Here is a 27,153-nt window from a genome sequence, read left to right as displayed (position 1 = left end):
TGTTCTAACCTGTTTCTAATATATTGGTTTCATTTCCAATTAATTTGAAGAAAACTTTTAAAACCAGTGTTTCCAAGCTTTTTGATGACATGATTATCTTACTTTAGGGATTATATTTTTTGTACTATTTGTGTGTTTCTTTGCCTTCGGCCCCAGAGTCTAAGCCTTGTTTTGTTTGGGGCAAGACCTGGTGCTAACACATAAGCAAACCTCCCCTGATCATGCCTTTTTTTCTTAGCTTCTCTGGACATACCTTATGGAACCCAAAAGCCACTGATTGAAACAACTATACTAAAGTAATGGATATGATATATCTTTATTTTTAAGTATATAGAATATTTCCTAGGCATTTCTCTGATTTTTTTCAATGACGTAGACCTTCTTTTCTGAATCTCAGTTTAAGTCACATAATGGGTAGAGGATCATGTTGATAGCAACTCTTTCAGGCAACATGAGGGAGCTCTTGAATCTTGTAGACATTCGATTTTGCTTTGTTTTTTGTCCCCAGTATTGAAAACGTGTAGCCTATTCAGTCTTATTCCTTGCTCTTATAGCTACACAAAATTAAATATAGTGATTTTTTAAGAATTGCCTTTAAAACTTTTTGAAATTATGAAATCTTACTGATCATGCAAATTCTCAGTGGGATATTCTAGCCTTTGGAAAGTGGTGGATTAACTTGGGAATTCTTCTCAAGGGGTTGTTGCTGGCTTAGAAGCTTCTGAGATTCATTCCTATTTTTATGTGTAGCTTGAGCCATTCATTTTTATTGCTGTATAGTATTCCATTCAATACAGCAGAATTTATCCACTCTCTTGCTGATGGATATTTGGGTTGTTTCTATTGTTCGATAATTGGCAATTTTTGCAGTCAGGGAGAGGAACACATGCTATCAACTAGCCTGTGTGCCACTAAAATCTTCTTGGGTATTCTTTGGCCTCCTTTCTTTTACATTTAGGGAACCCAAAAAGTTAGCATATAATTAGGTAACCCACAGTAACTAGTTAAATTAGAATAATGCTTGAATTATCCCTGAGTATCTTTTGTCCATGTGTGTCCATTTTTTTCATCCCAAGAAAGACGATTAATATTGGATTAATAAAATTTTGAATCTGAACCTTCCTCTGAATTAGTACAAAGTTATGTTGAAACATTGAATTGCTAGTGAAGAAAGTTGATGAAGAATTGATTTTAAAGGGTTTTTCAGCGACAACCTTATGGGAGAAGATTTAAAGGAAGATAGCCATAAAAATAGCATAATGTATATGGAATATGCAATGAATTTAGAGAACTGAGGATGTACACATATAAAAATGTCAGTTTGCCTCATCTCCATAGTACTACTTATTAAGAATACAGTGCTTTCAATGACACCCATTTGCAGTTTCCTGTTGTTATGTTAAAGTGAGCATCTGGAGAATCCCTGTTTCCTTCCAGAAATAGAACCATGCCTGAGGTGACAATTAGGAACAGCCATAAAAAGGTCAAAGACTAGCTGTGAATAGGTTATAGAGAACAAAAGCAGTGACTTTTAAAAAAAAGATTATTTATAGTTTTTAATGTATGGATATATGTTCATCTTCAGTAGTTTCTGCCTAGATGTATGTATCATTCTTGTGCCTAGCTTCCCTTAACCTTCTGTACCTCATTCTGATAGGAGGGTATTGAAGTCAGAGGGCAAATATTTAGTTTTGTATTGAAAAAAATTCACTTCTTTGCAGTGATCTTATTTGAAATGCTGTATTTAAGCATGTGGAGAACTTTTAAATTTATAGGATCATTAAAAATCATCGTATTTTCTGTACTTTGTGGTGTTCTCTTGGCTCTGAGAAGTTCTAAAAATCAGAGAGCACTTTTTGGCATGTTTTTGTGTACTCTTTGTACGCTGTTTTGTAATTTGACAGCATAGAATCAATAAGCCAAAAAGACACTTAACATTTTTCGTTAAAAAGTACGCTAATCCCTAAAAACTATACCGGAAAAAAAAAAAAGTACGTTAATCGTAAGCATCCAGCTCCATGGATTATCACAGAGTGAACATCCCACGTCACCCCAACCCAGTCAATACATGGAATGCTACCAGCACACCTGCAGCTCCTCACGTTTTCCCACCCAATCTCTACCCCACATCCTGACCTCAAACACCATAGTTTAGTTTTGCCTGGTTTTGAACTTTCTATAAATGGAATGATACAGCATAAATTCTTTTATATCTGGCTTCCTTCACTTAAGTTAGTTTATGAGATTCATTCCTATTTTTATGTGCACTTCAGTTCATTCATTTTTATTGCTGGATAGTATTTCATTTACTATATCACAGTGCATTCATTTGCAAGTGGACATGTGGGTTATTTCTAGTCCTTTGGCTTTTAAAGTGTACTCTCCCTGGATATTATACATGTCTATAGTGGTACATACCCATGCATTATTGATGACTATCTACACAGTAGTAAAATTATTGGTCAAAATTCACTCTCAATAGGTTTATTTCAATTAGTAAGTCACTTAGACATAAAGTTACTAGTTAGAATCTTGGAGAGAGTTTTTAAAAAATTGGTATTGTGAAACAATTCCAAATTTACAGGAAAGTTGCAAAAATATTATGGAGAACTGCTAACTCTTTATCCAGATTCATCAATTTTTAACATTTGCTTTATCAGTCTGCCTGTTTACATGTATATGTACATACATACATATATATATATATATATATATATACACATATATTTTTTTATTCTAAGCCATTTGTGAGTATGTTGCAGATATCATGTCCTTTTACTCTGAATACTTTAGTGTGAATTTCCTAAGAATGAGGATATTCAAGAGTGTGGTTTTATGTCAGTAATTTCTGAACTCTGCATCTCCCATTATTACTGGTTTCAGAGAAAACATCATATGCACACAATTACCATGATATCTAGAACTATTCAGAATAGAAAGGAGGTCCATAAAACTGTGAAATATAATTTTCTTTTCACTTGGGTAACTCATATCTTATTAGGTACATAGAGTGGATCTCTAAATATTCATAGTCAAGTAAGGTATGTAATTTTCTTTTTTATTTTTTTAAATAGATCTTTATTGGAGTATAATTGCTTCACAATACTGTGTTAGTTTCTGTTGCACAACAAAGCGAATCAGCCATATGCATACACACGTCCCCATATCCTCTCCCTCTTGAGCCTCCCTCCCATCTTCTCTATCCCACCCCTATAGATGGACACAAAGCACCGAGCTGATCTCCCTGTGCTATGCTGCTGCTTCCCACCAGCCAACTATTTTACATTTGGTAGTGTATACATGTGGATGCTACTATCACTTCGCCCCAGTTTCGCCGTCCCACCCCATGTCCTCAAGTCCATTCTCTATGTCTACCTGTTTATTCCTGCCCTGCAACTAGGTTCATCAGTACCATTTTTTTTTTTTTTTTTAGATTCCATATATACACGTTAGCATATGGTATTTGTTTTTCTCTTTCTGACTCACTTCACTCTGTATGACAGACTCTAGGTCCATCCACCTCACTACAAATAACTCAATTTTGTTTCTTTATATGGCTGAGTACTATTCCATTGTATATATGTGCCACATCTTTATCCATTCAACTGTCGATGGACACTTAGGTTGCTTCCACGTCCTGGCTATTGTAAATAGAGCTGCAGTGAGCATTGTGGTACATGTGTCTTTTTGAATTATGGTTTTCTCAGGGTATATGCCAGTAGTGGGATTGCTGGGTCATATGGTAATTCTATTTTTAGTTTTTTAAGGAACCTTCCTACTGTTTTCCATAGTGGTTGTATCAATTTACATTCCCACCAACGGTGCAGGAGGGTTCCCTTTTCTCCACACTCTTTCCAGCATTTGTTGTTTCTAGACTTTTTGATAATGGCCATTCTGACCAGTGTGAGGTGATACCTCATTGTAGTTTTGATTTGTATTTCTCTAATAATTAGTGATGTTGAGCATGTTTTCATGTGCCTCTTGGCCATCTGTATGTCTTCCTTGGTGAAATGTCTGTTTAGGTCTTCCACCCATTTTTTAACTGGATTGTTTGTTTTTTTGATATTGCGCTCCATGAGCTGTTTGTATATTTTGGAGATTAATCCTTTGTCTGTTGTTTCATTTGCAAATATTTTCTCCCATTCTGAAGGTTGTCTTTTTGTCTTGTTTATGGTTTCCTTTGATGTGCAAAAGCTTTTAAGTTTCATTAAGTCCCATTTGTTTATCTCTGGGCATTCTATCCTGTACCATTGATCTGTATTTCTGTTTTTGCGCCAGTACCATATTGTCTTGATTACTGTAGCTTTGTGGTATAGTTTGAAGTCAGGGAGCCTGATTCCTCCAATTCCGTTTTTCTTTCTCAAGATTGCTTTGGCTATTTGGGGTCCTTTGTGTTTCCATACAAATTGTAAAATTTTTTGTTCTAATTCTGTGAAGAATGCCATTGGTAGTTTGATAGGGATTGCAATGAATCTATAGATTGCTTTGGGTACTATAGTCATTTTCATAATATTGATTCTTCCGATCCAAGAACATGGTATATTTCTCCATCTGTTTATGTCATCTTTGATTTCTTTCGTCAATGTTTTATAGTTTTCTGAGTACAAGTCTTTCACCTCCTTAGGCAGGTTTATTCCTAGGTATTTATTCTTTTTGTTTCAGTGTTAAGTGGGAGTGTTTCCTTAATTTCTCGTTCTGATTTTTCATTGTTGGTGTATAAGAATGCCACAGATTTCTGTGCATTAATTTTGTATCCTGCAACCTTACCAAATTCATTGATTAGTTCTAGTAGTTTTCTGGTGGCATCTTTAGGATTTATTATGTATAATATCATGTTATCGGCAAACAGTGACAGTTTTACTTCTTCTTTTCCAATTTGTATTCTTTTTATTTCTTTTTCATCTCTGATTGCTGTGGCTAGGACTTCCAATACTATGTTGAATAAGAGTGGAGAGAGTGGACATCCTTGTCTTGTTCCTGATCTTAGAGGAAATGCTTTCAGGTTTTCACCATTGAGTAGGATGCTTGCTGTGTGTTTGTCATATATGGCCTTTATTATGTTGAGGGAGGTTCCCTCTGTGCCCACTTTCTGGACAGTTTTTATCATAAATGGGTGTTGAATTTTGTCAAAAGCTTTTTCTGCATCTATTGGGATGATCATATGGTTTTTATTCCTTAATTTGTTAATGTTGTGTATCACGTTGATTGATTTGCATATATTGAAGAATCCATGCATCTCTGGGGTAAATCCCACTAGATCATGGTGTACGATCCTTTTAATGTGCTGTTGGATTCTGTTTGCTAGTATCTTGTTCAGAATTTTTGCATGTATGTTCATCAGTGATATTGGTGTATAATTTTCATTTTTTGTGATATCTTTTTCTGGTTTTGGTATCAGCGTGATGGTGGCTTCGTAGAATGAATTTGGGAGTGTTTCTCCTTCTGCAATTTTTTGGAAGAGTTTGAGAAGGATCGGTGTTAGCTGTCCTCTAAATGTTTGATTGAATTTGCCTGTGAAGCCATCTGGTCATGGACTTTTGTTTGTTGGAAGATTTTAAATTACAGTTTCAATTTCATTACTTGGGATAGGTCTGTTTATATTTTCTAATTCTTCCTGGTTCAGTCTTGGAAAATTGTACCTTTCCAAGAATTTGTCCATTTCTTTGTTGTTGTCCATTTTATTGGCATAGAGTTGTTTGTGGTAGTTTCTTATAATCCTTTGTATTTCTGCAGTGTCAGTTGTGATTTCTCTTTTTTCATTTCTAATTTTATTGATTTGTGCCCTCTCCCTTTTTTTCTTGGTAAGTCTGGGTGAGGGTTTATCAATTTTGTTTATCTTCTCAAAGAACCAGCTTTTCATTTTATTGATCTTTGCTTCTGTTTTCTTCATTTCTGTTTCATTTATTTCTGCTCTGATCTTTATGATTTCTTTCCTTCTACTGACTTTGGGTTTTCTGTGTTCTTCTTACTCCAGTTGTTTTCAGTGTAGGGCTGGATTGTTTACTTGAGATTTTTCTTGTTTCTTGAGGTGAGATTTTATTGCTATAAACTTCCCTCTTAGAACTGCTTTTGCTGTGCCCCATAGGTTTTGGGTCATCGTGTTTTCATTGTCATTTGTTTGTATGTAGTTTTTAATTTCTTGTTTGATTTCTTCAGTGATCTCTTGGTTATTTAGTAGCGCACTGTTTAGCCTCCATGTATTTGTGTTTTTTACAGTTTTTTTCCTGTGATTGATTTCCAATCTCATAGCGTTGTGGTTAGAAAAGATGCTTGATACGATTTCAATTTTCTTAAATTTTCCGAGGCTTGATTTGTGACCCAGTATGTGATCTATCCTGGAGAATGTTCCATGTGCACTTGAGAAGAAAGTGTATTCTGTCACTTTCGGGTGGAATGTTCTATAAATATCAGTTATATCTATCTGGTCTATTGTGTCATGTAAAGCTTGTGTTTCTTTATTTACTTTCTGTTTGGATGATCTGTCCATTGGTGTAAGTGGGGTGTTAAAGTCCCCTGCTATTATCTTGTTACTGTTGATTTCTCCTTTCATGGTTGTTAGCATTTGCCTTATGTATTGAGGTGCTCCTGTGTTGGGTGCATAAACATTTATAATTGTTATATCTTCTTCTTGGGTTGATTCCCTTGATCATTATATAGTGCCCCTCCGTATCTCTTGTAGCTGTTTTTATTTTAAAGTCTATTTTATCTGATAGTATTGCTACTCCAGCTTTCTTTTGATTTCCATTGGCATGGAATATCTTTTTCCATCCCTTCACTTTCAGTCTGTATGTGTCCCTAGGTCTGAAGTGGGTCTCTTGTAGACACCATATGTATGGGTCTTGTTTTTGTATCCATTCAGCCAGTCTGTGTCTTTTGTTTGGGGCATTTAATCCATTTACATTCAAGGTTATTATCAATATGTATGTTCCTATTACCATTTTCTTAACTGTTTTGGGTTTGTTTTTTGTGGGTCTTTTCCTTCTCTTGTGCTTCCCACCTAGAGAAGTTCATTTAGCGTTTGTTGTAAAGGTGGTTTGGTGGTGCTGAATTCTTTTGGCTTTTGCTTGTCTGAAAAGCTTTTGACTTCTCCATCGAATCTGAATGAGATCCTTGCTGGGTAGAGTAATCTTGGTTGTAGGTTTTTCTCTTTCATCACTTTAAGTATATCCTGCCACTCCCTTCTGACCTGCAGAGTTTCTGCTGAAAAATCAGCTGATAACCTTATGGGGATTCCTTTGTATATTAATTTTTGTTTTTCCCTCGCTGCTTTTAATATTTTTTTCTTTTAATTTAATTTTTGTTACTTTGATTAATATGTGTCTTGGTGTGTTCTTCCTAGCGTTTATCCTGTAAGGGACTCTCTGTGCTTCCTGGACTTGGGTGACTATTTCCTTTCCCATGTTAGGGGTGTTTTTATCTATACTCTCTTCATATATTTTCTCAGACCCTTTCTTTTTCTCTTCTTCTTCTGGGACTCCTATAATTCGAATGTTGGTGTGTTTAGTGTTGTCCCAGAGGTCTCTTGAGATTGTCTTCAATTTTTTTCATTATTTTTTCTTTATTCTGCTCCTCAGCAATTATTTCCACCATTTTGTCTTCCAGCTCACTTATTCGTTCTTCTGCCTCAGTTACTCTGTTATTGATTCCTTCTAGTGTATTTTTCATTTCAGTTATTGTGCTGTTCATCTCTGTTTGTTTGTTCTGTAGTTCTTCTAGATCTTTGTTAAACATTTCTTGTATTTTCTCAATCTGTGACTCCATTCTATTTCCAAGGTTCTGGATCATTTTTACTATCATTACTCTGAATTCTTTTTCGGGTAGATTGCATATTTCCTTTTCATTTATTTGGTCTTGTAGGTTTTTACCTTGCTCCTTTATCTGTGATATATTTTTTTGCCGTCTCTTTTTTTTTTTTTAATTTTATTTCTTTATTTATTTATGGCTGTGTTGGGTCTTCATTTCTTTGCTAGGGCTTTCTCTCTAGCTGTGGCAAGTGGGGGCCACTCTTCATCGCGGTGCGCAGGCCTCTCACTATCGCGGCCTCTCTTGTTGCGGAGCACAGGCTCCAGATGCGCAGGCTCAGTAATTGTGGCTCACGGGCCCAGTTGCTCCGTGGCATGTGGGATCTTCCCAGACCAGGGCTCGAACCCGTGTCCCCTGCATTGGCAGGCAGATTCTCAACCACTGCGCCACCAGGGAAGCCCTTTTTTTTTTTTTTTTTTTTAATGAGTGGGATTATGTTCCTGTTTTGCTGGTTGTTAGGCCTGAGGCTTCCAACACTGGAGATTTTAGGCTGTTGGGTAGAGCTGGGTCTTGGTGCTGAGATGAGGAGTTCCGTGAGAGCTCACTCTGATGAATATTCCCTGGGGTCTGAGGTTCTCTGTTAGCTCAGTGGTTTGGACTCGGAGCTCCCACTGCAGGAGCTTCCACCCACCCCTGGGCTCATGAACCAAGATCCTGCAAGCTGCCTGGGGCGGCAAAAAAAAAAAAAAGAACAATAACAAAGTAAAAAATAAAATTAGACTGGGAAACTAACAGATATGTTAGGAAGAATATAAAAATAAAAATATAGATGAATCAATAACCGGAAGGTACATCAGTACCACAATAGCAAAAAAGAGGAGGAGGGAAAAGAAAAAAAGGTGGGGGGGAGTGGGGAGAAAGCCTTGGCTGTGGAGGGCGGGGCCTAAGCAAAGGAGAGGTTTGGGTGGTGGGCGGGGCCAATGCTCAGGACCCACAGGGCTGGAAAAGGCCCTGGCGGCTGTGGGGGGGTGGGGCTTAGGCTCAAGGAACAGAAGGGGCCCAGGCATGCCCCCACCCCTGGTCTCAGGGCAGGGGACCTCACCTGGGAGCCCAACAGGCTTCCTGGGCTCGAGTGGGCAGGGCAAATGCCCTCCTCTCCTCTCCCACTTCTCCCGGAGGGCTCCTCCCACCTGCCTCTCCTGATCTCCCTGGCCTCCCTTCTAAGCCCCCAGGACCAATTCGGCTGGGGTGGGGGGCCTTGGAGGGCAGAGGACCAGCCTGGGAGCTCAACAGGCTCCCCTGGCCCGAGTGGGCAGGGCAATTAACCTCTCCACTCCTCTCTAGCTCCTCCTGGATGGCCCCTCCCGCCTGCCTCTCCTGATCTCCCTGGCCTCCCTCCTATGCCCCCAGGACCTACGCGGCCTGGATGGGGCTTTGGATGGGGGGGGTACCAGCTTGGCAGCTCAGCAGGCTCCCTGGCCCGAGTGGGTGAGGCGATTGCCCTCCGCTCTTTTCCCGCTCTTCCCTGAGAGTCTCTCCCGCCTACCTCTCCTCAACTCCCCAGCCTCAGGGGAGCCAATCCTGTCTGGCCTCCACTTCTTCTCCCCCCGCAGTCCGCCTTCGTCCTACCAGTTCACTTTGGGGTTCGTCCTGTCTCCTTGGGCATCAGAGTCCCCTCCCAGTGGCCGGCAGGTGCCCTAGTTGTGGGGAGACGCTAACTGCGTGTCTTCCCACACCAGGTATTTTCTTTTCATTTAGGTAACTCATATCTTATTAGATGCATAGAGTGGATCTCTAAATATTCATAGTCAAGTAAGGTATATGGTAGGTTAGCACATAGGCTAACAAATACTATTTAAAGAGCATGTTAATGTGAAATTTTAAATTCAGGTTAGGCATTCTTCTCCAGGACCACGATTCTGAATTATTAAAAACATGTAGATTATTGTTTATAAGCAGGCTGAGAAAAAGAAGCCAAGATCTTTTTAATATCATGGTTTATTGATTAGTAGGTTCATTTGCAGAGCACTGAGATGCTAAAGGAAAGAGAGTACACATACGTTTTGTTTTACCTTCAAATTAATTCTTAAAAATTTAATGTTATTTCATTGTGTAGTAGCTAAAATATAATTGTGTATGATGAGATGGTATGTTTATATAACATCCATTTATCAAATATAATATATCCTTTTATAAACAAGCATCTTTGTTCCTCCTTATTATTGCTTCTCAGCTTTTAAGACTATATTTTAAAAATATTTATATTGAAATTCATTAGTCAAATGATAGCCATTACTTCTGCTTATAAAACTTTTCAATGAGAAAATAGATTTTTGCTGGTAAGTACTTCGTGGTAGTTTTGGTTCTATAGTTCTCTCATATTCACTGAGAAAAATAGTGTAATCACTCATTATGGTACATTATTGAAATTATCTGTGCTTTATTCATGTCTTATGGGAATGCCTTTTTATTCTAAATCCTGGTTTGGGACATCTCTCTTTCTCTATGCTAATGCCGTTCCTTGTTTTCCTGTTGTACTAGACGGGACACTGCTTTAGAATCAAGGTGATTAGAGACCTAAATATTTTTGTTTAAAACTTTATTAATTCTTCCAACTGATTATCACCATTAATTTAAAAATCAGTTTTGGCTGTCTCCTGAATGCATGCCATCCTCCCAGTGCTGTGAAGGGTATATATATAGTAGGGGAAATGTGATGCCTGGTGTAATCAAAGACCATGAATGATCATATAAAAGGTTGATTGCAAATAGAAATCCTGTTTCTAGTCTATTCCATGTTGACGTTCTTTAGGACTGTGCTGTGGCCTTCAATCAAAAACTAATTAAAATTTTGAACTAATGGAAGTTAATTTGCTAGTTTGGAGGTGCATGTGTACATTAGAGGAGTTTATTTCAAATCCCAAGAAGATGCAGAAATCAGAACCTTAAAAGAAACATACTCATAAAATCGAATCTGGTTTTCACTGAAGAGAATTATTAGTTTATTTCTGTTCATCGTAATTCCTGACACATTGGTTACTTTGAGACACTGCTAAGGCCTTCCAGACCTCCCACTGGGCTGGACACAGGAAAACACCTACTTCCTCATTATGGAAGTCTGACCACATCTGTGATGACATTTCTTCCTCTTGACCCATATGCTTTTTGTGGTAAATATCCAGAATCACTGCTGAGCAACTTAACTGAAAATGATTATTCTTTACTTTGTTCTAGTTTCTATGCTTTGATCATATCACAAACCCAATGGAAAACAGACATCCCCATCTTCCTGTTTGGGGCCACTGACATTTAGATTTCTTTCTAGTGGGAGTAAAATCCAGTATCAAAGATTGGACTAGAATGAGATATTCAAAGAAAAAAACTTATCTTGGCCACATTGATAAGATAAAAAGTGACTTTTTTGAGACTTGTAATTGACTTACATTTTTTTAATGATTGGGTGTAAGACCATTTCAATAATAATTTCTTATCTACATTTTAAAGCCCAACAGAAATGTTAGGCTTTACTGTGTGTCTTTCTAGGTTCTACTACAAACATAGAGTTAGGTCTGTGTATTACCTTAGGAGTCATCTGGCCCATAATTTCCTTATTTTAGACTTATGGTTAGACTGAGCCCCAAGGAGGTTTAATATCTTGCTTGATGTCATTTTTATAACCTTAGGTTATAAGGATGTGAGTAAGCAAATGAGCTACCCAGAGATATTTTAAATTCCAATGCAAAAAACTTAAATTGTTTTTCATTCAGTGTAGAGTTTAGGAAATAAAATTCTTTCTTCTTGTTCTTTTTTTGTTTTACCCATTGATTAATCTATCTCTTTTGACTCAGCTCAGATGCTATATATTAGTTTCCACTAGAATAGCTCATTCTCAGTTTTATTTAATTAGTAAAGATTTTCCATAGGATGACAGATTCGTACCCAGCTGAAGCCAGGGCTTAGATAAACTATTAGTCCACCTAAAGCAATTATGAGTTAAATTGTACTATGGGTCCTGTGGAAGAAACTCAAGTTTCAACACTGCGCTGTTCCATGTAACCTTTCTTGAGGCATTTACAGAGAGAAAGACTTTTCAGATTTCTGTTAAATGGTTGCTATGCCATTAATCAAGTTTTGTTTCTATCTTGAGTGTAATACATTGTGATTTAGATATAGATTCAATCAGCTTGTAGACATTTATTTGGACTTCATGATACTGGTAGTTTTAGATGGGTGCTAATAAGGGGGTTGGGAGATGGGGGCTTCTGCCCCACAGAACAATGCCTTGTAAAACTGGTCCTGGCCTAAGAGTTTATTTACCTTTGTGAAAAGTGTGTGTGTTGCCCTGGTGGGAAATAAAACATGACTGCATCCTTCTTAAAGTTGAGTCCCTGTGCGCGGTCACTAAAACACCTTCATTCTGTGCCATGTCCAGTGTTATTGTTATTGGAATTAATTTTTATTAAAGCAGGCAAGTAAGTATGCATTAAAAATTCTGTGTTAATATAAGAAGTGTAATGTCAGTGTAATAGCTGAAGGCTATAACTGCTTGGTCAAGGATATATTAAAAAGTTATCTTGAAGCTCTGTGGGTAGGTTCATATCATATCTGTAGCTTTTGATAGATGCTGTGTCCAGAAGGACTTGGAAGTGCCTCCCAGCTTACACCGTGATACACATAGTAGAGGATTTCCTCTATCCTGCCCTTATAAAGCTCTCATTTCTGTTCATGGATTGTGATTCTTGATTAATTGGTGACTGGTAATAGAAAGTATATATAGACTATACCAATACAAAAATAGATGGACATTCTCTATGTTGTATTTCCTTCCTAGTTATTAATTTTTAATTTAACAAATTTTCATAGAGGTAATGCTGGCACAGAATACTTTTCCTGGATATGTCTCTTGGGAAACAGTTTTATAATGCACGTATTGATATTCCAAAATACAAAAGAAGGAGGGAAAAGATTATTTGAAAAAATAAGGTAATGGTTCTTATTTGCTTCATCATCTAAAAAATGCAAAGATAATTAATTTACCAATGTATGTTGGTATATATATTAATGTGTTTTTGATTTGATCTTCCTATTTAAAAATAAAAAAGTGTTTACATTTTGGAATGCAATGATTTCAAAAGCAAAGAAAACGAAGTGAGACATTTACATAAATGAACATGTAATGTAATAATACTCTGAAGTTATTTCTCTGCTAAAATACATGACATTCTTCCATTAAGAAATGGAGAGAGAACATATGTGCACTGACTGCTGAAACCCTTATCTGGACCCTGACTTTAGAATACATATTTCTCTTGCTAGATGAAGCAGGGCAGCTTTTGCCTTATCTTGGCGACCAAACTGCTTTTTCAGGATGTCGTTTTCTAGTACATGATAAAGGGTCAATGGTCTGTTATGTAAGTACTTCCTTTTAGTATAGCATTATCTTATATTTTGACAGCTAATTTTTGGCTTGTTACTGGCTATTAAATTCCAGACATCTGAAGAAAATGCGTCATTTGGCAATTTATTTAGATTACAGGATATAAGGTTTTAGATGTTATGAAATTTTCAAATCTGTAATATTGAGCTAATGTAAGGGTACACCATGCACCAATTTTATAGCCTATTTACCCCCAAACTGTGTATTTTACAGGCAATAATGAAAATGATATGGGTTCTTCTCAATTTTACTTTTAGTACTGCCCAAATGCTTGATATGTCATTAACACTGAATTGGAAAAGATGTTTTAATTCCAGCATTAAAATATAAAAGTTTCAGAACCCTTAGGTTTGGTTTATTCTATTTTTGTTGTTAGAGGTACTAAAAAGTCAAGAGAAACTACTATTTATTGAACACTTATCCTGTGAGGCATTGAAATAGTTGCTTCTACATAAGTATTTCACTTAGCTTTCTAGGCTTAAATTATAAATTAGATACCCTTATATAGCTGTTTCACTATCTGGAAAAAAGATGCATTATGTTGTTTATTACTAGTATTGTCATTGTCAATACCTACCAGTGCCGTCGACACCTCAGTCTGTGCTTTTGGGAAACAGAGCTATTAGAGCTTTTTGCCAGAAAAACGTAAAAAGCTGTGACTACCAACAAAGGGTTTTAAGAAGGTCGATCTTTTATTTATTCCTGACATGTTAGCCTAGCCAATATTTTTTGTCCATTTTACTTAACCTTCTGAGTTAATGTTTTTAATGGTTTTACAATATTAATTTATTCCATGGATATTTGTTGAGTGCTTACTATTAATAGCCAGTTACTACACTAGGAGCTAGAAATACATCCTTGAGTTGGGCATTTAGCACATAACTGCCAGTGAAATAGTGTTACACAAACGAAGATACAGGGTAGGTTAAGCTTGTTTCTTAGGATATAACTATTGTATATAGAACATTTGAATCGTAGTTCCCAAAAGCGAAATACTTGAATTAATGCTTTCCAAAGGGGAAGTGAAGGTGGATATATTCATTCAGTATGGCAGAGCTGTGAACTGTGGACACATATTAGGGTTATAACTTTATCCAGGGTACATAACAAAGTGGGTTTTACTGTATTGGGATGTGTGTATCAGCTACTTTCTGAAGTATCATGATCCAGCATGTCATTTGCTGTCTGTGTAGCAGCTCAAAGGTATGTCTCTTTCTTAAACTTAATTTAGCTAATCTAGAAGCAGTAGTTCCAGAAAGATAGATCAAGATTAGAAATAACTGAATTACCTGATAACTGTGAGTATGGATACACAAAGTAAATACAAAGATGACAGGTAAGGGCTGAATTGCTCTTCTGACTTTTGATTTTATTCGCCTTAGTGAGTTCCTCTGAGTATGTACGTGGGGTTGTGGCTTTTTTCGCTGAGTTTCCTTTCTGCCCTAACTACTAACACTTCTTGGTTCCATCAGAAGTTTGCGCACCTTCACTTGTTGGTATCACCACGTGTAAATATTGTTATCTTCATCATTCTCTCAGGAAAGCTCAGAGACTTTAAAACTTAAAAGAGCAAAATATTCCCACCACGAGCAGCAATAGTTATTGCATGGTATTTTGGCTGCTAATGTAATTGGTCTCAAAAGTTAAGTTTGAGTCATTATGACCTTCTTTAAAAATAATGACCTTTTCTTGCAGATAGCCCCAGCAGAATTTAGAGTGCTCTTTCCTAGAAAATGAAATTCTTAGAGCAGACCAGCATTTCTGTATGTTTGTTTCACAAAGCACCAATGTAGAAAGATGTGACATACCCAGCTGCCTACCTCACCACCCCAAAAAGTTAAGGAAGTTGATTCTGGGGTCAAATCATTTAAGTAAGTTAGGGAATTTCTGTATACTATATCCCTCTGGAGAAGCACAGTGCATGCTAGCGTATTATAGTCTCTAAGAAGTCCTGCTCTAAAGAAATCTGCTTAATGTTTTAAAATGTAACCTATCCGATCTCATTTGGCCGCACTTTTTTCTTTAATATATCGCCTAACAATAATCCCAAGGTTGACTCCTCTGCCTTTGTTCTGGTTACTTTCTATCACGATCCAGCTATTAGTAGCTAACACTCTGGAGACAGATTTAACAGTTACAGGCAACTAGAAGCTGTCTTGTCAGCCATCCTATAAGAGCTATAAGAAAAGCCCTTTAAGAGCCTTTTATGAAATATTGACGTTGTTTAGAATAACTACTAATTTTAGTTTTTAGGTGATTTTAGGAAAGCATGAGTTCATTAGTCAAGCAACCTTTGCTCCTCTGTATAAGTACTTCCTTTGCTCAGGCTAGAACCTGAAATGGTTGGCTACTATGGAATGAGTAGAAACCGGTGAGCTTCTGATGACTGGGCTGTGTCCTGGACATCTGACCCAGGATGTGGTGGCCTGGGTGACCGGTGTGCCTGGTGACGCATCGCTCCATGTCGCCTGTGGCTTGTGCTTGCCCGTGGTAGAACTTGTGAATGGCTTGTGCTGCCATTTTGTTGTGAAGGATCATGTTATGCAGTTCCCCTTACAAGTTATATATTTATGTGCTTTCTACAGTGATGGAGAGGGGAGAAAAAGGACCTCGTCGACCTGCAGCAATGAGTCCCTAAACGTTGGAGGAACCCCTGTCACTCCTCGCCGAATTTCCTGGCGGCAGCGCATTTTCCTTAGGGTTGCCTCTCCCATGAACAAATCTCCCTCGGCCATGCAGCAGCAGGGTTCGTGTGATACTTACTACAGTTACCCCTTACCAGCGTCGTAAATTAGGGAATGGAATGTGGTGCTTTGTGTACAAAGAGATTTAAGTGATTACAGTAGGGAAACAACTTCCCTTTTTATATCCAATATAGTGGTTAACGTGTCAGATATCATTAGAACCTATTAGACATTCAGCAAATCATGTTGAATGGATGAATGAATGAATTTTCAAAACGTGTTTTGGGGCCTGCTTCATAATGCATAGGGCACTAGCATAGTGATAGAAAAGAAGTCATAGACTTTTTTTATTATTAGAAAAGCAACATTCTTTTACAAGAGTCACACATAAAACAAAGTAACATAGAAATATTTAACAGTAGAAAAGTGGATGCAGATACACCAGGCAAACATCAATCAAAAGAGAGCCCTGGCAGCTCTCTTTGCATATCAGACCTATAAGAAATTAAAGCAAAATGCCCAAAGGCGCAAAGTAAATGTAACAATAAATAAAAAGATTTAACAATGGTGAGAACACTCATAATTATATAGCTTGGAGAGCTAGAAAATAACACTAAACAAAATTTGCGGGAGAAATAAATAAATAACTCTCATGGGAGATTTTAACATATTCCTCTCTGAAAATTAAATGTAGAGAAATTAAACGTAGATAATATTTGAGAAACACAATTAAACAAGCTTGATCTGATATTTGTATAGAACCTTGCCACCTATAGAGAAAGTTCATTCATTTTCAGCACACATGGAACAGTCGTAAAAAATATTTATGTACTTGGCTATAAAGATTTTTAAATGAATTCCAGAGAATCGTGATTATTTATACTATATTCTCTGATCACCCTGCAAAAAGGAGGAAGGAAGGAAGGAAAGGAGGGAGGGAGGGAGGGAGGTAGGAAGGGAGAAAGAATTAGAGGACAACTAAAAAATTTCATGTGTTTGGAGGCTGAAAACTGTATTCCTAGAAACTAGAAGGAAGAAAATATGATCAGAGCCCTACAAATCAAAATTGAGTGGTATGTAAAGGGCAGTTCTAAAACCAAGAAAGCCAAAATTCAAATGTACTAAGTATTCAATCCATACAGTAAGATTTTTTTAAAAAAATTATTTATTAAGGAAGTAAATAATAAGGCTAAGGGCCGAGGTCAATTAATAAAGAAAAAAAAAACAAGGAAAAAACATTTCTAGAGATAAAAGTAACTCTGTCTGGGGTGGTCAAAGAAAGCTTTACAAAAAAGTTACGTATTTATTTAAACTCATTGCTGGGAGAAACATCTTTCAGAAAAAGGGACGAGAAAAGCTCTAGAGTCATTGCAGAGAACTTTGTGGGTCAGGGAGTCATGAGAAATTCAGCATCATGACAGCAGAGGATGGCAGATAGAGACAAGAAGTTGGAAAGGTTACTTGAGGTCAAAGTCTGAAGCGGTCTATGTGCTAGTCCCGGGAGTTTGGACTTTGTTCTATGGAATATATGCATCCATTGAAATGTTTTAAGACACAAAATCATGATTGTTAATAGGAAAATAATTGGCAACAGTGAAAAAGATGGTCTAGAATGGAGGGAGAGAATGAGCTCCGGAAATTGGGTTATAGTGTTGCAGGAATGAGCAGTGCTGAGCTGAGCCATGACCAGAGTCGCTCAGCTGCTTTACTCTTGACAGATCCTGATGGTAGGTGTAGACCTTAGGAGGTCACTAATGCTTATGGATGTAATCTTTTTGTTTTGCACAGAGAATATACACAGAAAAATTGCAGAAGTGTTGAACTCTGGGGAAAGGCCAGGTCATTTTAGAGCACCTATCTTATAGGTCATTTTGTGCGGAAAGAAGAAGTGGTGAAATTACATATACTTTCGTTTCACTAGGAGAGGGAAATCTGGAAGGGGAATTCAGTCTAGCGAATTTACTTAAATCATTAGTTCCAGAAACTGACAGTTACTGGGAGAGCAGCTTTGTGAACAACTTTACAAGTGGAATATAGGAGGAGAGAGCGTCAAGTCCAGAGAGAACTTCTGTAGTCTGGGTTACGACTTAGGAATGCCTCTCACTGTTTTCTTCTCTGCAGACGGACTGGACACGAGTGAGCTGCTGCCACTGTCCCCTCTTGCTCCACCCATGGAGGAGGAACCGCTGGTTATATTCGTGTCTGGTGACGATGACCCAGAAAAGGCTGAAGAAAGAAAAAAGTCGGAGGAACTGAGGAGTTTGTGGAGAAAAGCTATACACCAACAAATCCTGTTGCTTCGAATGGAAAAAGAAAACCAGAAACTTGAAGGTTAGCCATTCAAACAGGGCTAAAGGACATGATATGATACTATAATCTAAAGGTGTCATTTGTTAATACTATTCCCCCCCACTCCACACACACACTCAAACTCATTCTCGGGCTGTATACACACTTTTACCAGAATATCTACTGATTAAAATTGTTTATTTCTATTTCGTGAGGTGGTTATGACATGGGAAGCTGACCAGCTTAAGAAATTTGCATTTTTGTTTAGCAGATTTAAAACATCAGACATCCTTTGAGTATATTTGGGTGATAGAATAATAGAAGGTAAAAGAATGTATATAACGAAGTCAATGTGTTTAATATGACTGAAAGTTTAATATCATCATGTATTACTTTAAAAAAAACCTTAAATATGAAAAAGCAAATTCTCTTTTTGAATATGATTTTCAAATTTCAGGCTAATTGTATTCATAATATGATAAATATGCCTATTTCAAATAAATTATATTGTATCCATTCCAACTAATTACCTATTATCAAATCAAATTTTCTATGTTTTGTTACTGTTTTTTAAATTTTCTATTTTAAAAAGTCATTGAAATCATTAAATTTATAAATGGATAATTTATAACAGCTATTGTGCTATTTGTAGTGCTTTATTGCTAAGTTTATGCATACCAAATGCTTTAGAATGTGTTTTCCAGACTTTAAAATAATAGTGTTATTTACACCAGTGCTGATAGAATCATAGACAGGGAGATGTGCAGATGGTACCAAAATCTGAAAAATTTATTAATGCCATTATCTTGGGCAAATCACTTAACATGAAAGAGCCTTGTTTTTCACATTTATGAAATGAAAGATTTAGCTTAAGTGGGCCTTTGACTTTTAAGATTATTGGAAAATGTGTAATCTAGATTTTTCTCTGACTTGCTTTTATTATGCTGTCTTCCAAAAGAAGCCTTTTTTTAGTACAGGCAGATATTCACATTTCTGTGTTCATCATCTGCCTTAAGAGTCCTTTTACTATACCTATTGCTCAATTAAGTTTTTAATATTTTTTTAGTTTGCTAGGGCACAGCTGTATTCTTATATATATTATTGCTATGTTCTTAGCAGAATGAAAAGTACATACGATTTTTAAACATCCTTCGGAAATAAATCTTCTTTCCTTTCAAGTTAAAAATGCAATTAATTGTTATTAACATAGCTTTTAAAAGTTTGATGTGATAAATGGTATGCCTACTCAAGCTTCCATAGATTTTGAAAATAATTGAATTTATGTTTTTTGTAGTTGATTATATCTTGAACTAATGCATAAACAGAAAAAGAGGTTGAAAAAAGATGGTTATGATTTCCTTAAAACATTTAAAGCATGAAATTGTATTTCATTAACAGTTGGGAATATGTACAGTAGAATATTATATTAAATATTAATGGATAATTTTAGAATCATAGACTATTTGAACTGGAGATTAGAGATTATTTAGCTCCATTCTTCATTCTGCAGCTGAGTTAGTGACTGGCTTGGGGAGGCTAAGGAAATTAACCTAAGGTCAAACAGTGGTGTACTGGCAGAACAAGTATTAAAACTCCAGTTTATTTATCACGGTTCTTGGGCTTTTTCCCAGTATGCCATACTATTTCTCAACTATATGTGTTAATATAAGGAAATGGATAATACAAATGACTCTGTGTATTCTGTTTATTATATACGACTACATAAATTGACAGAATAAGAGAGGAGGTGACATTTAGAATATATGATCAGAAACGTTTGTTGATTCTATATTTACTTCTGTACTTAAATAACAAAGACAAAAAATAGCTTAACCTGTTAAAAATTTATCTAATGGATAAGCATTTCTTCATGGTTCTTTGCTCTTGCCTAGTTAACCAGGGCAAATATTAACTGCTCTCACTCAGCACTTTATCCTCTGGGCCTGTGACTGGCACACAGCAGATGATTATTATTATTTTAAATGAATAATGATCTAGAGAAGGTTGGAGAAAAAAAAAATCTGAGGAAATATTATTCTTTGTGCATTGTGAAAAACATCATTAATAAAGTTATATTTAGGATTATATTTAGAATGATATTTGTTATTAACTTTTAAAAAATTATTTGATGATCATAGGGAAATATAAAGCAAATATCGAGAAGCAAAGCTAGACTGTTAGAAAGCCATCTAGTGGTATCTAGGAGGAATTTTTTGTAGTGCGATTTATCTTTTGATTATATCTGGACTTTTAAGTAGAAATTTTTACTGGCCTTTTGGAATAGCAGTCTATTGTAAGATATTTTAATTCTTTTGAAATGGCTTCAAACACTAAGTAAAGAGTAATACTCATTCTGCTATTGTTTTTGTGCTGTCGAGGACTTTGGATGCATGACAAAGATTTGTGTTGCAGCAGGTAAGGTGGTTGAGCCCTGGAGCTTGAGTGGATACAGGTTACTCTGAGAGGCTCCTGTTGAATGTGGTCCTAATGAAAGAGAAGAAATACACTCACATGTTTTTTTCTCCCTTCTCCTCTTTTGGAATCGATTCTTCAAGATAAAGACCAAGTACAGATAGTGGTTTGTTTTATAAGCATTTCTTTTAATGAACTCTGGGCTTAGATTTTAGACCATCAAATGAGAGAAAATTCTGTATTATTTTGAAAAATGAAAGTAGTGTTAGCTTCAGAAAAATGAATTTTCCTCTTAAAGGTTATTAAAAATGGACACAGGAATATATAACCTACCATTGTTAAGGGCAGTATTGGTATCTCTGGAAATAGTTATAAAAATGTATCAGGTTATCATGGTCAAATATTTCTCAAATCAAGGTTAGCATGAGGCATTGTTTTCTCATATGTCATATATAAAATATTAACATTTTAATGGTGTTTAAAATGATGCAAGCTGTCACTTCTGTGGTTATCTATTACATTTGTCAAAAAATTGATATTTCAAACATGGTTTGTTTTTTATGCTTAGAAGACTTATCATCTGTAACATACCGAGTAAAACCTCCGTAGGAAGTTATTCCTTGTTTTTTTTTTTGTTTTTACATGAAATGACTCAAAATTTAAGAAACCTTTCATGTATCCTCAGTTGTTTTTTTTTTAAGTTTTCTTTTTGAGAAAATGTTATTTGGTATGGTTTTACAAATGCAATGAAACATTACAAATACTGTGTTTTAAAAGCATATAGGTCTTATGTAAATTCTGTCTTTCTTAGCAAGCAGAGATGAACTACAGTCCAGAAAAGTTAAATTGGATTATGAAGAAGTTGGTATATGTCAGAAGGAGGTCTTAATAACCTGGGATAAGAAGTTGTTAAACTGCAGAACTAAAATCAGATGCGATATGGAAGATATTCATACTTCTCTTAAAGAAGGTATCCTGGATCATCTCAATCAATCTTTTTTCTTTTTTGAAAAGCTTCAGAGATTTTTTTGATTCGTGCAGCCTAGGCATAATTTTCTCTTCGTGCTTTGCCTATAAAAAAAGGAGAGGACTTTGTTTCTGCCTGTAGTTGGTGACTGTATTGGTAAGCACATGGTACTAATGGAGATATTCTGTCCCTGAGGAGACAGCAGGCACCTTTTCTACACAGTTTCCTGCCTCTTCACCAGCTGTTTCAACTCAGTGTTGTTGTTTGCCAAGGAAAGATCACATGCATTAGTACAAATCTTTGATCATATCCGTAAAAATATCTCAGGCTTTTAAACTTGACTCATTTCTGTCATTTGCTCAGAAGTGTTTATTTATAAATATATGTGTATATTCATGTACATGTATGTGTTTGTACAGATATATATTATTAGCAATCAGTTTTCCTACCATCCATTCTTTTATTTATTTTAGAAAAACGCTTTTATTTAGCCTTATATTGCATTTCTGCTCTGTCATATAAAACGACTGATATTTAAACATCTTAAATCTAAAATTAAAACTAATATGTGAATTGCTTAGATGCAATTTCTGTGACTCAGATTAACTGTATTAAAATGAGAATCTCTATGACCTGCATAAATAAAGATCCCAAAGTACCCAAAATAACCTGATCATGAATCTTGTTTTAAAAGACTATGGTAATGTGAAACTGTTGCCCAATTAAGTTTAAATTAAAATTAATTTTGTAAGGTGCTACACTTACAGACCTGATACATGTTCTTTTTTCCTTGAAGATGTGGAAATCCCAGAGATTTTCGCTGGCTGCATTACTTGGGAGACAAAATAGCGGCTAATAGAATGTGTGTGAGATGTAGAACACACTGTTCTTTGGTATGACTCAGAGATGTTTTAGGGGTACTCATCTTCCCATTTCTTATAGAACAGAGTTTAAACTTCTTAGCACTGTGCCCAAGGCCCTCCATGATCTCTCCTTCCTTCGTCTCTCATCTCACTTTTTAACCTCCCCTACCTTGTAGCCTGTGCTTCAGTGATGCCACTTTGGGTCCCAGTCTGGCACAGGCTGTTTCTTGCATGGATACGCCAGCTCTCCTTACCCTCCCTCTTCCATCCTCTCTACCTTCTCCCCATTTCCCATCTCCTTTTCTTTCCATCTCATCTTCTTCTCCCTCCTCCTTTGTCCCCCCCTTTCTCTGCCCCTCTCAGGGCCTCCGTACGTCCTTCTTCCCGAAGTGCTTGCTGCCTACACTCCCAGCCTGGAGAATCGTATTCTCTCTCAGCTCTCAGTTCAAATACCATTTCCTCAGAGTGCCCCCCTCCCCCAGTAAATTAGTTTTGTTTTATTATTCGTTCTCATGATTCTTTCCCTTTAATTGTGCTTATCATAATTTGTAACTTTGTATCTATGTGTATATCTGTTTCATGTTTTCTCACTCCACCCTCCATACTCCTAGCACCTAAGAGAGCATCTTGCATAAGTTATTTATTGAGTGAATGAATGAGACTAATTTTCCTGAGAATGGATTTATTCATCTCTCAGTGATGAGGTATCCTCAGTGCCGTGCTCTATGCTCTGCTATATGTTAGATGCTCAATAAATATTTAATTAAAGTGAATTACTTTTTTGTAGAATTGTTACTGGATGGGTAACAAGACAGCCCTCTCCTGTTATCAATGATTCATTTAATGGGCTAATGAAAGTTATCCTCTAAAAATGACTTTTTGCATGAGATCATTCATTCATTCATTCAACAAATGTATAAGTAGCGAGGTATATTCTTGGATTTCATCATACAGAGATGAAACTATGCTAACTATTCTCAGGGAGCTCACCATCTAAGTGAGGAAACTAGACAAATATACAGTATAGTGCTAACTGTAATCCAATATGGTGATGGTATAGTCTGAGTCACATAGCATATGAAAAGGGACTTCTTACTCCTAGAGATGTTAGGGAGAGTTTCCGCAGAAGAATGGTATTCAGGCTCATCCTTAAAAGACAAATAGAGATACACTAGGCAATCAACTGGAGGAGCTTGGAATTTCATAAAGGCAAGAGTAGGAACAAGAAACTGGAAGTGTGAAAATAACCATAAGCTTCTTATGGTCCTACACTGAGTATAGCTAGATACTTAGTATATACACTTAGTGTGGCAGGGAATGGGAGGTGATAGAACTAAAAAATGGTAGTTTGGAGGTATACCCTGTAGAGGGCCTTATAATTCATGTTCGTGAGCCTGAGTTATATACCTTTTGGACCGTAATACTTTCAGCTTCTGCAAACTGTGACATTGCATCCCAAAGAGATTAGTGCCATTAAACCTTTCTCTACCCAGCTGGAGCTCAGGAACCTATTCCATATCTAGTCTTTTTGGACTGAAAACAGTGAAATAAAGTTGCCTGCACTGTACAGAATTGAATTCTGTCCCTCCCAGTGCTGTACTTCATGTCCCTTGGCATTAAAAAAAACATAGCGTACTTCAAATTGCTTGTTTTGGTTTTCAAGCAGACTGGAGTTAGTGTTTCATTATACGTGAATATAGCAATTATGCTAGCTCTTTTCTTCTCAAAGGCTGAATGATGTTCTGGAGCACTGCCTTCATATTGTACTTACCATTTTTATTATTTCATTTTCCTGTGGACCATATAAGAATGCTATTTAATTCTCTTTTACAAAGTTACTTTTTAATGACAGCTATTTAGAAATCAGAGTATGAATATTAGCATTTATTACCAGCTTCAAACCAAATAAAAGGTGAAAATAGGCAGTAATACATTTCAGTATTTCAGAATTTGGCCTCTGAAACTAGAGTTCTAAATTGCACTAGCTGTGAGAACTTGGGCAAGTTACTTAGCTTCTTTCTGCCTCAGCTTCGCCATCTGTAAAGTGTAGATAATAGTAATTACCTGCCTCATTAGGTTGTTTTCTGAGCACCTGTGAATAAATTAGGTGCAGTTTCTGTAATTACAATGCTCAGAAACTAACTGTCCTCAATAAATGTTGTATTAGGTTCTCAATCAGTGGTGGCAGCTGTTCTTGTTAATATTGCCATTATTATCCTTGTTATTTGAGGGTTTTCTTTTGCAAGACACCAGCTACAGGATTAATCTTTTCAAAATATGCTTCTGTCACTACATCGTACTGTGTGATTATAGGGTGGAACGCAGGACAGTAGAGCTGCCTATTTTCAAGCATTACATAGTTAATCAACTGTGATTTAGCACCTTCATTCCAGTGTTCTAGACCTTGCTTTCTTATCTCTTTGTAGGTGTTCCCAAAAGTCGACGAGGAGAAATCTGGCAGTTCCTAGCTTTGCAGTATCGTCTAAGACACAGATTGCCTAATAAACAACAACCTCCTGACACATCCTATAAAGAGCTTTTAAAGCAGCTCACAGCTCAGCAGCATGCCATTCTCGTGGATTTAGGTATGTTTGCCATATTGATTATAATTTACAAAAGTACATAATAGGTCCTTTTGTTGAGTTTTTGGGGGTTTTCTATTTGTTTTTGGTTTTGATGAAGACAATCTATTGGTCTGCAGAGTTGCTGACTTTGTCCTTTCCTGAGGGCAAGTTGGCCTTATTTCTGGTTGAAGATACCCTAAATGCCTGAATATAAAGTGAAGTTTTCATCCTCAGACTTGCCCTCTGAAAAATCTTGTATTTGAATCATTGTAAAGGTCATATTATTGGGTGCTCTCAGTTCCTGTTTTTCGAACAACTGACTTTTGTTTGGGATAGATAATTATTAGCTTGGTCAACACTGGTCTTGAAATAGGTTAGAATAGGTTTAAAGGGGCACCAGAAAATTTAACAAAGGTCTACTAAGTATTCCTGGACGTATTGCTGAAAACAAGCTTCTGAGTAAGCCTTTAAGAAGCAATACAATATGCGGTTATGTTGTGGAAATCATGAATACATCCTTATAGGATGAAAGAAAACTTAGCTGTCCTAATGTTATGTGCATTTCCAGTGGCAGCATGATAAAGTCATCCTTTAAAAGCTGAATTTCAAATAACTTATGGAAAGTAAAAATGGTGTGATTTAAAAAAGTATATTGTCTCTCATTTTTCTCTAAATTAATATATTTTATTATTTTAAAATATCTAACTTATTGGATTAAATATTGTACATTGACATTTGGATTGTTTCATCTCTCTTCCTAAAGGTTGATATATTTAAGGTGGCCAGATACGTTATTTGAGCCCATTTGGGAAAACAAGGGATTACTCTTTATTCGGGGTCATCTTATTTTAGGATATATAAAAATCACAGGCCAAAACGGACCTCTGCTCCTTTTGGATGACAAACAGCTTTTGTTGGGAAAAGGCCAACTCAGTTAATATTTTTTAAGCCCAATAGAATTGAAATGGAGAATTTTACAGAGAAACTGAAAACTTCAGTTTTTGTCCCGATTCTATCACTGAACAGTAGTTTTAGGCAAATTATTTTGCTTCTGAGTTTCAATCCTGTCTGTTAAATGAGGACAGTGAACTAGGCAATCCCTATGGACCTCTGCAGATCTGTGGTTCTGTGACCGGAAATTGATAATGAGACTAGAAATTGAGATGTCGTATTTAGAGCTAGTCAAGATATCCTTAAAGAGAAGATGATGAGATCACATTACAGGGAAAAGGCTGGTCAGAAAAAAATGGAGCTAGAATTAATGTCATGGACGGACGGTATATTTATAGTTTTCTGTAGCAAGCATTTTAAGTGAGAAAGTAAAATGATAATTTTAAAAATTGCTTATTTGACTTTGCTTGTAGCCATCTGTGTTTCCTCAGTGTGTTCTTGTTATTTTCTCATATCTTCCCCTTATTTGCTATGCAGAATTAATCTTATCAGTTCCTAGGTGAAAAATCACTTTTAAGCATATCTGGTGGAAAACATTTGAAAATCTGGCCTTCTTACACGTTCTAACTGACATGAGTAATCATTTCACAAGGAAGTTAATGTCCCCTTCATTTTCATGGCACAAGGAAAGTCCCGAAGCACTGTATACAGCTTTGGTGGTGAAGAAGGGTTTGTTTCAGCGTTCAGTACCAACTTTTTAGAAAATCCGGGACTAACTTGCTTGCTGAAGTGTCTCTATGGTAATTTTGTACACAGAGGTGGATTTTAGAGGGGAATTTATTTAAAATCATCTTGACCCTTCACTATCCTTGACCTTTTTGGATACACTGAAAAAAGAAAAGAGGTCTACATGGCTCATGGAAGTAGTTTAAGAAACAGAAAGCCAAAAATATTTGAAAAAAGAAGTATTTCCTGAATGATAGACTGAATGTAAAACAAAACCCTAGAAAGTCCCTCTAGTGTCATAATACAAGATAAGCAGGAAGGACTCTATTATGGACCACTAAGATTTCTTTCTAAATCATATGATACCTCCTGTAGAATTCTGATTTCAGTTAGCAGGTAGTTTTTATGTGAACTTAGAATTAGCCTTGATTTATAGTCAGAATAAGTTTTATATTCTATTCTCCTGGGATCTCTCCTGAATATGTCTTTGATTTGTTTGTGGAATTTTTTTTCCTAAAAAGAAGCACTAGTTAGTATCAAATGTTTGCTCCCCTATGATGGTCTGGCAGGTAGGACT

The 27,153-nt window shown here is 36.3% G+C and overlaps 1 protein-coding gene across 5 annotated transcripts in view; it reads left to right on the top strand.

The window, feature by feature from the left end:
- The window catches only part of TBC1D4 (TBC1 domain family member 4), a 216,525-nt gene that overhangs the window by 172,673 nt on the left and 16,699 nt on the right, over positions 1-27,153 (top strand). For all 5 annotated transcript variants that reach the window (XM_059903040.1, XM_059903038.1, XM_059903042.1 and 2 more), the window contains 4 exons: positions 15,766-15,926; positions 17,986-18,195; positions 21,377-21,535; positions 24,822-24,980. In XM_059903040.1, the coding sequence (XP_059759023.1) occupies positions 15,766-15,926; positions 17,986-18,195; positions 21,377-21,535; positions 24,822-24,980 (689 nt within the window). The remainder of the gene's footprint in view (positions 1-15,765; positions 15,927-17,985; positions 18,196-21,376; positions 21,536-24,821; positions 24,981-27,153) is intronic.

Source organism: Balaenoptera ricei, chromosome 18 (genome assembly GCF_028023285.1).
Source record: "Balaenoptera ricei isolate mBalRic1 chromosome 18, mBalRic1.hap2, whole genome shotgun sequence".
Lineage (NCBI taxonomy): Eukaryota > Metazoa > Chordata > Mammalia > Artiodactyla > Balaenopteridae > Balaenoptera > Balaenoptera ricei.
Note: the sequence above shows the minus strand (reverse complement) of the source record. Positions and strands in the feature narration are given on the sequence as shown.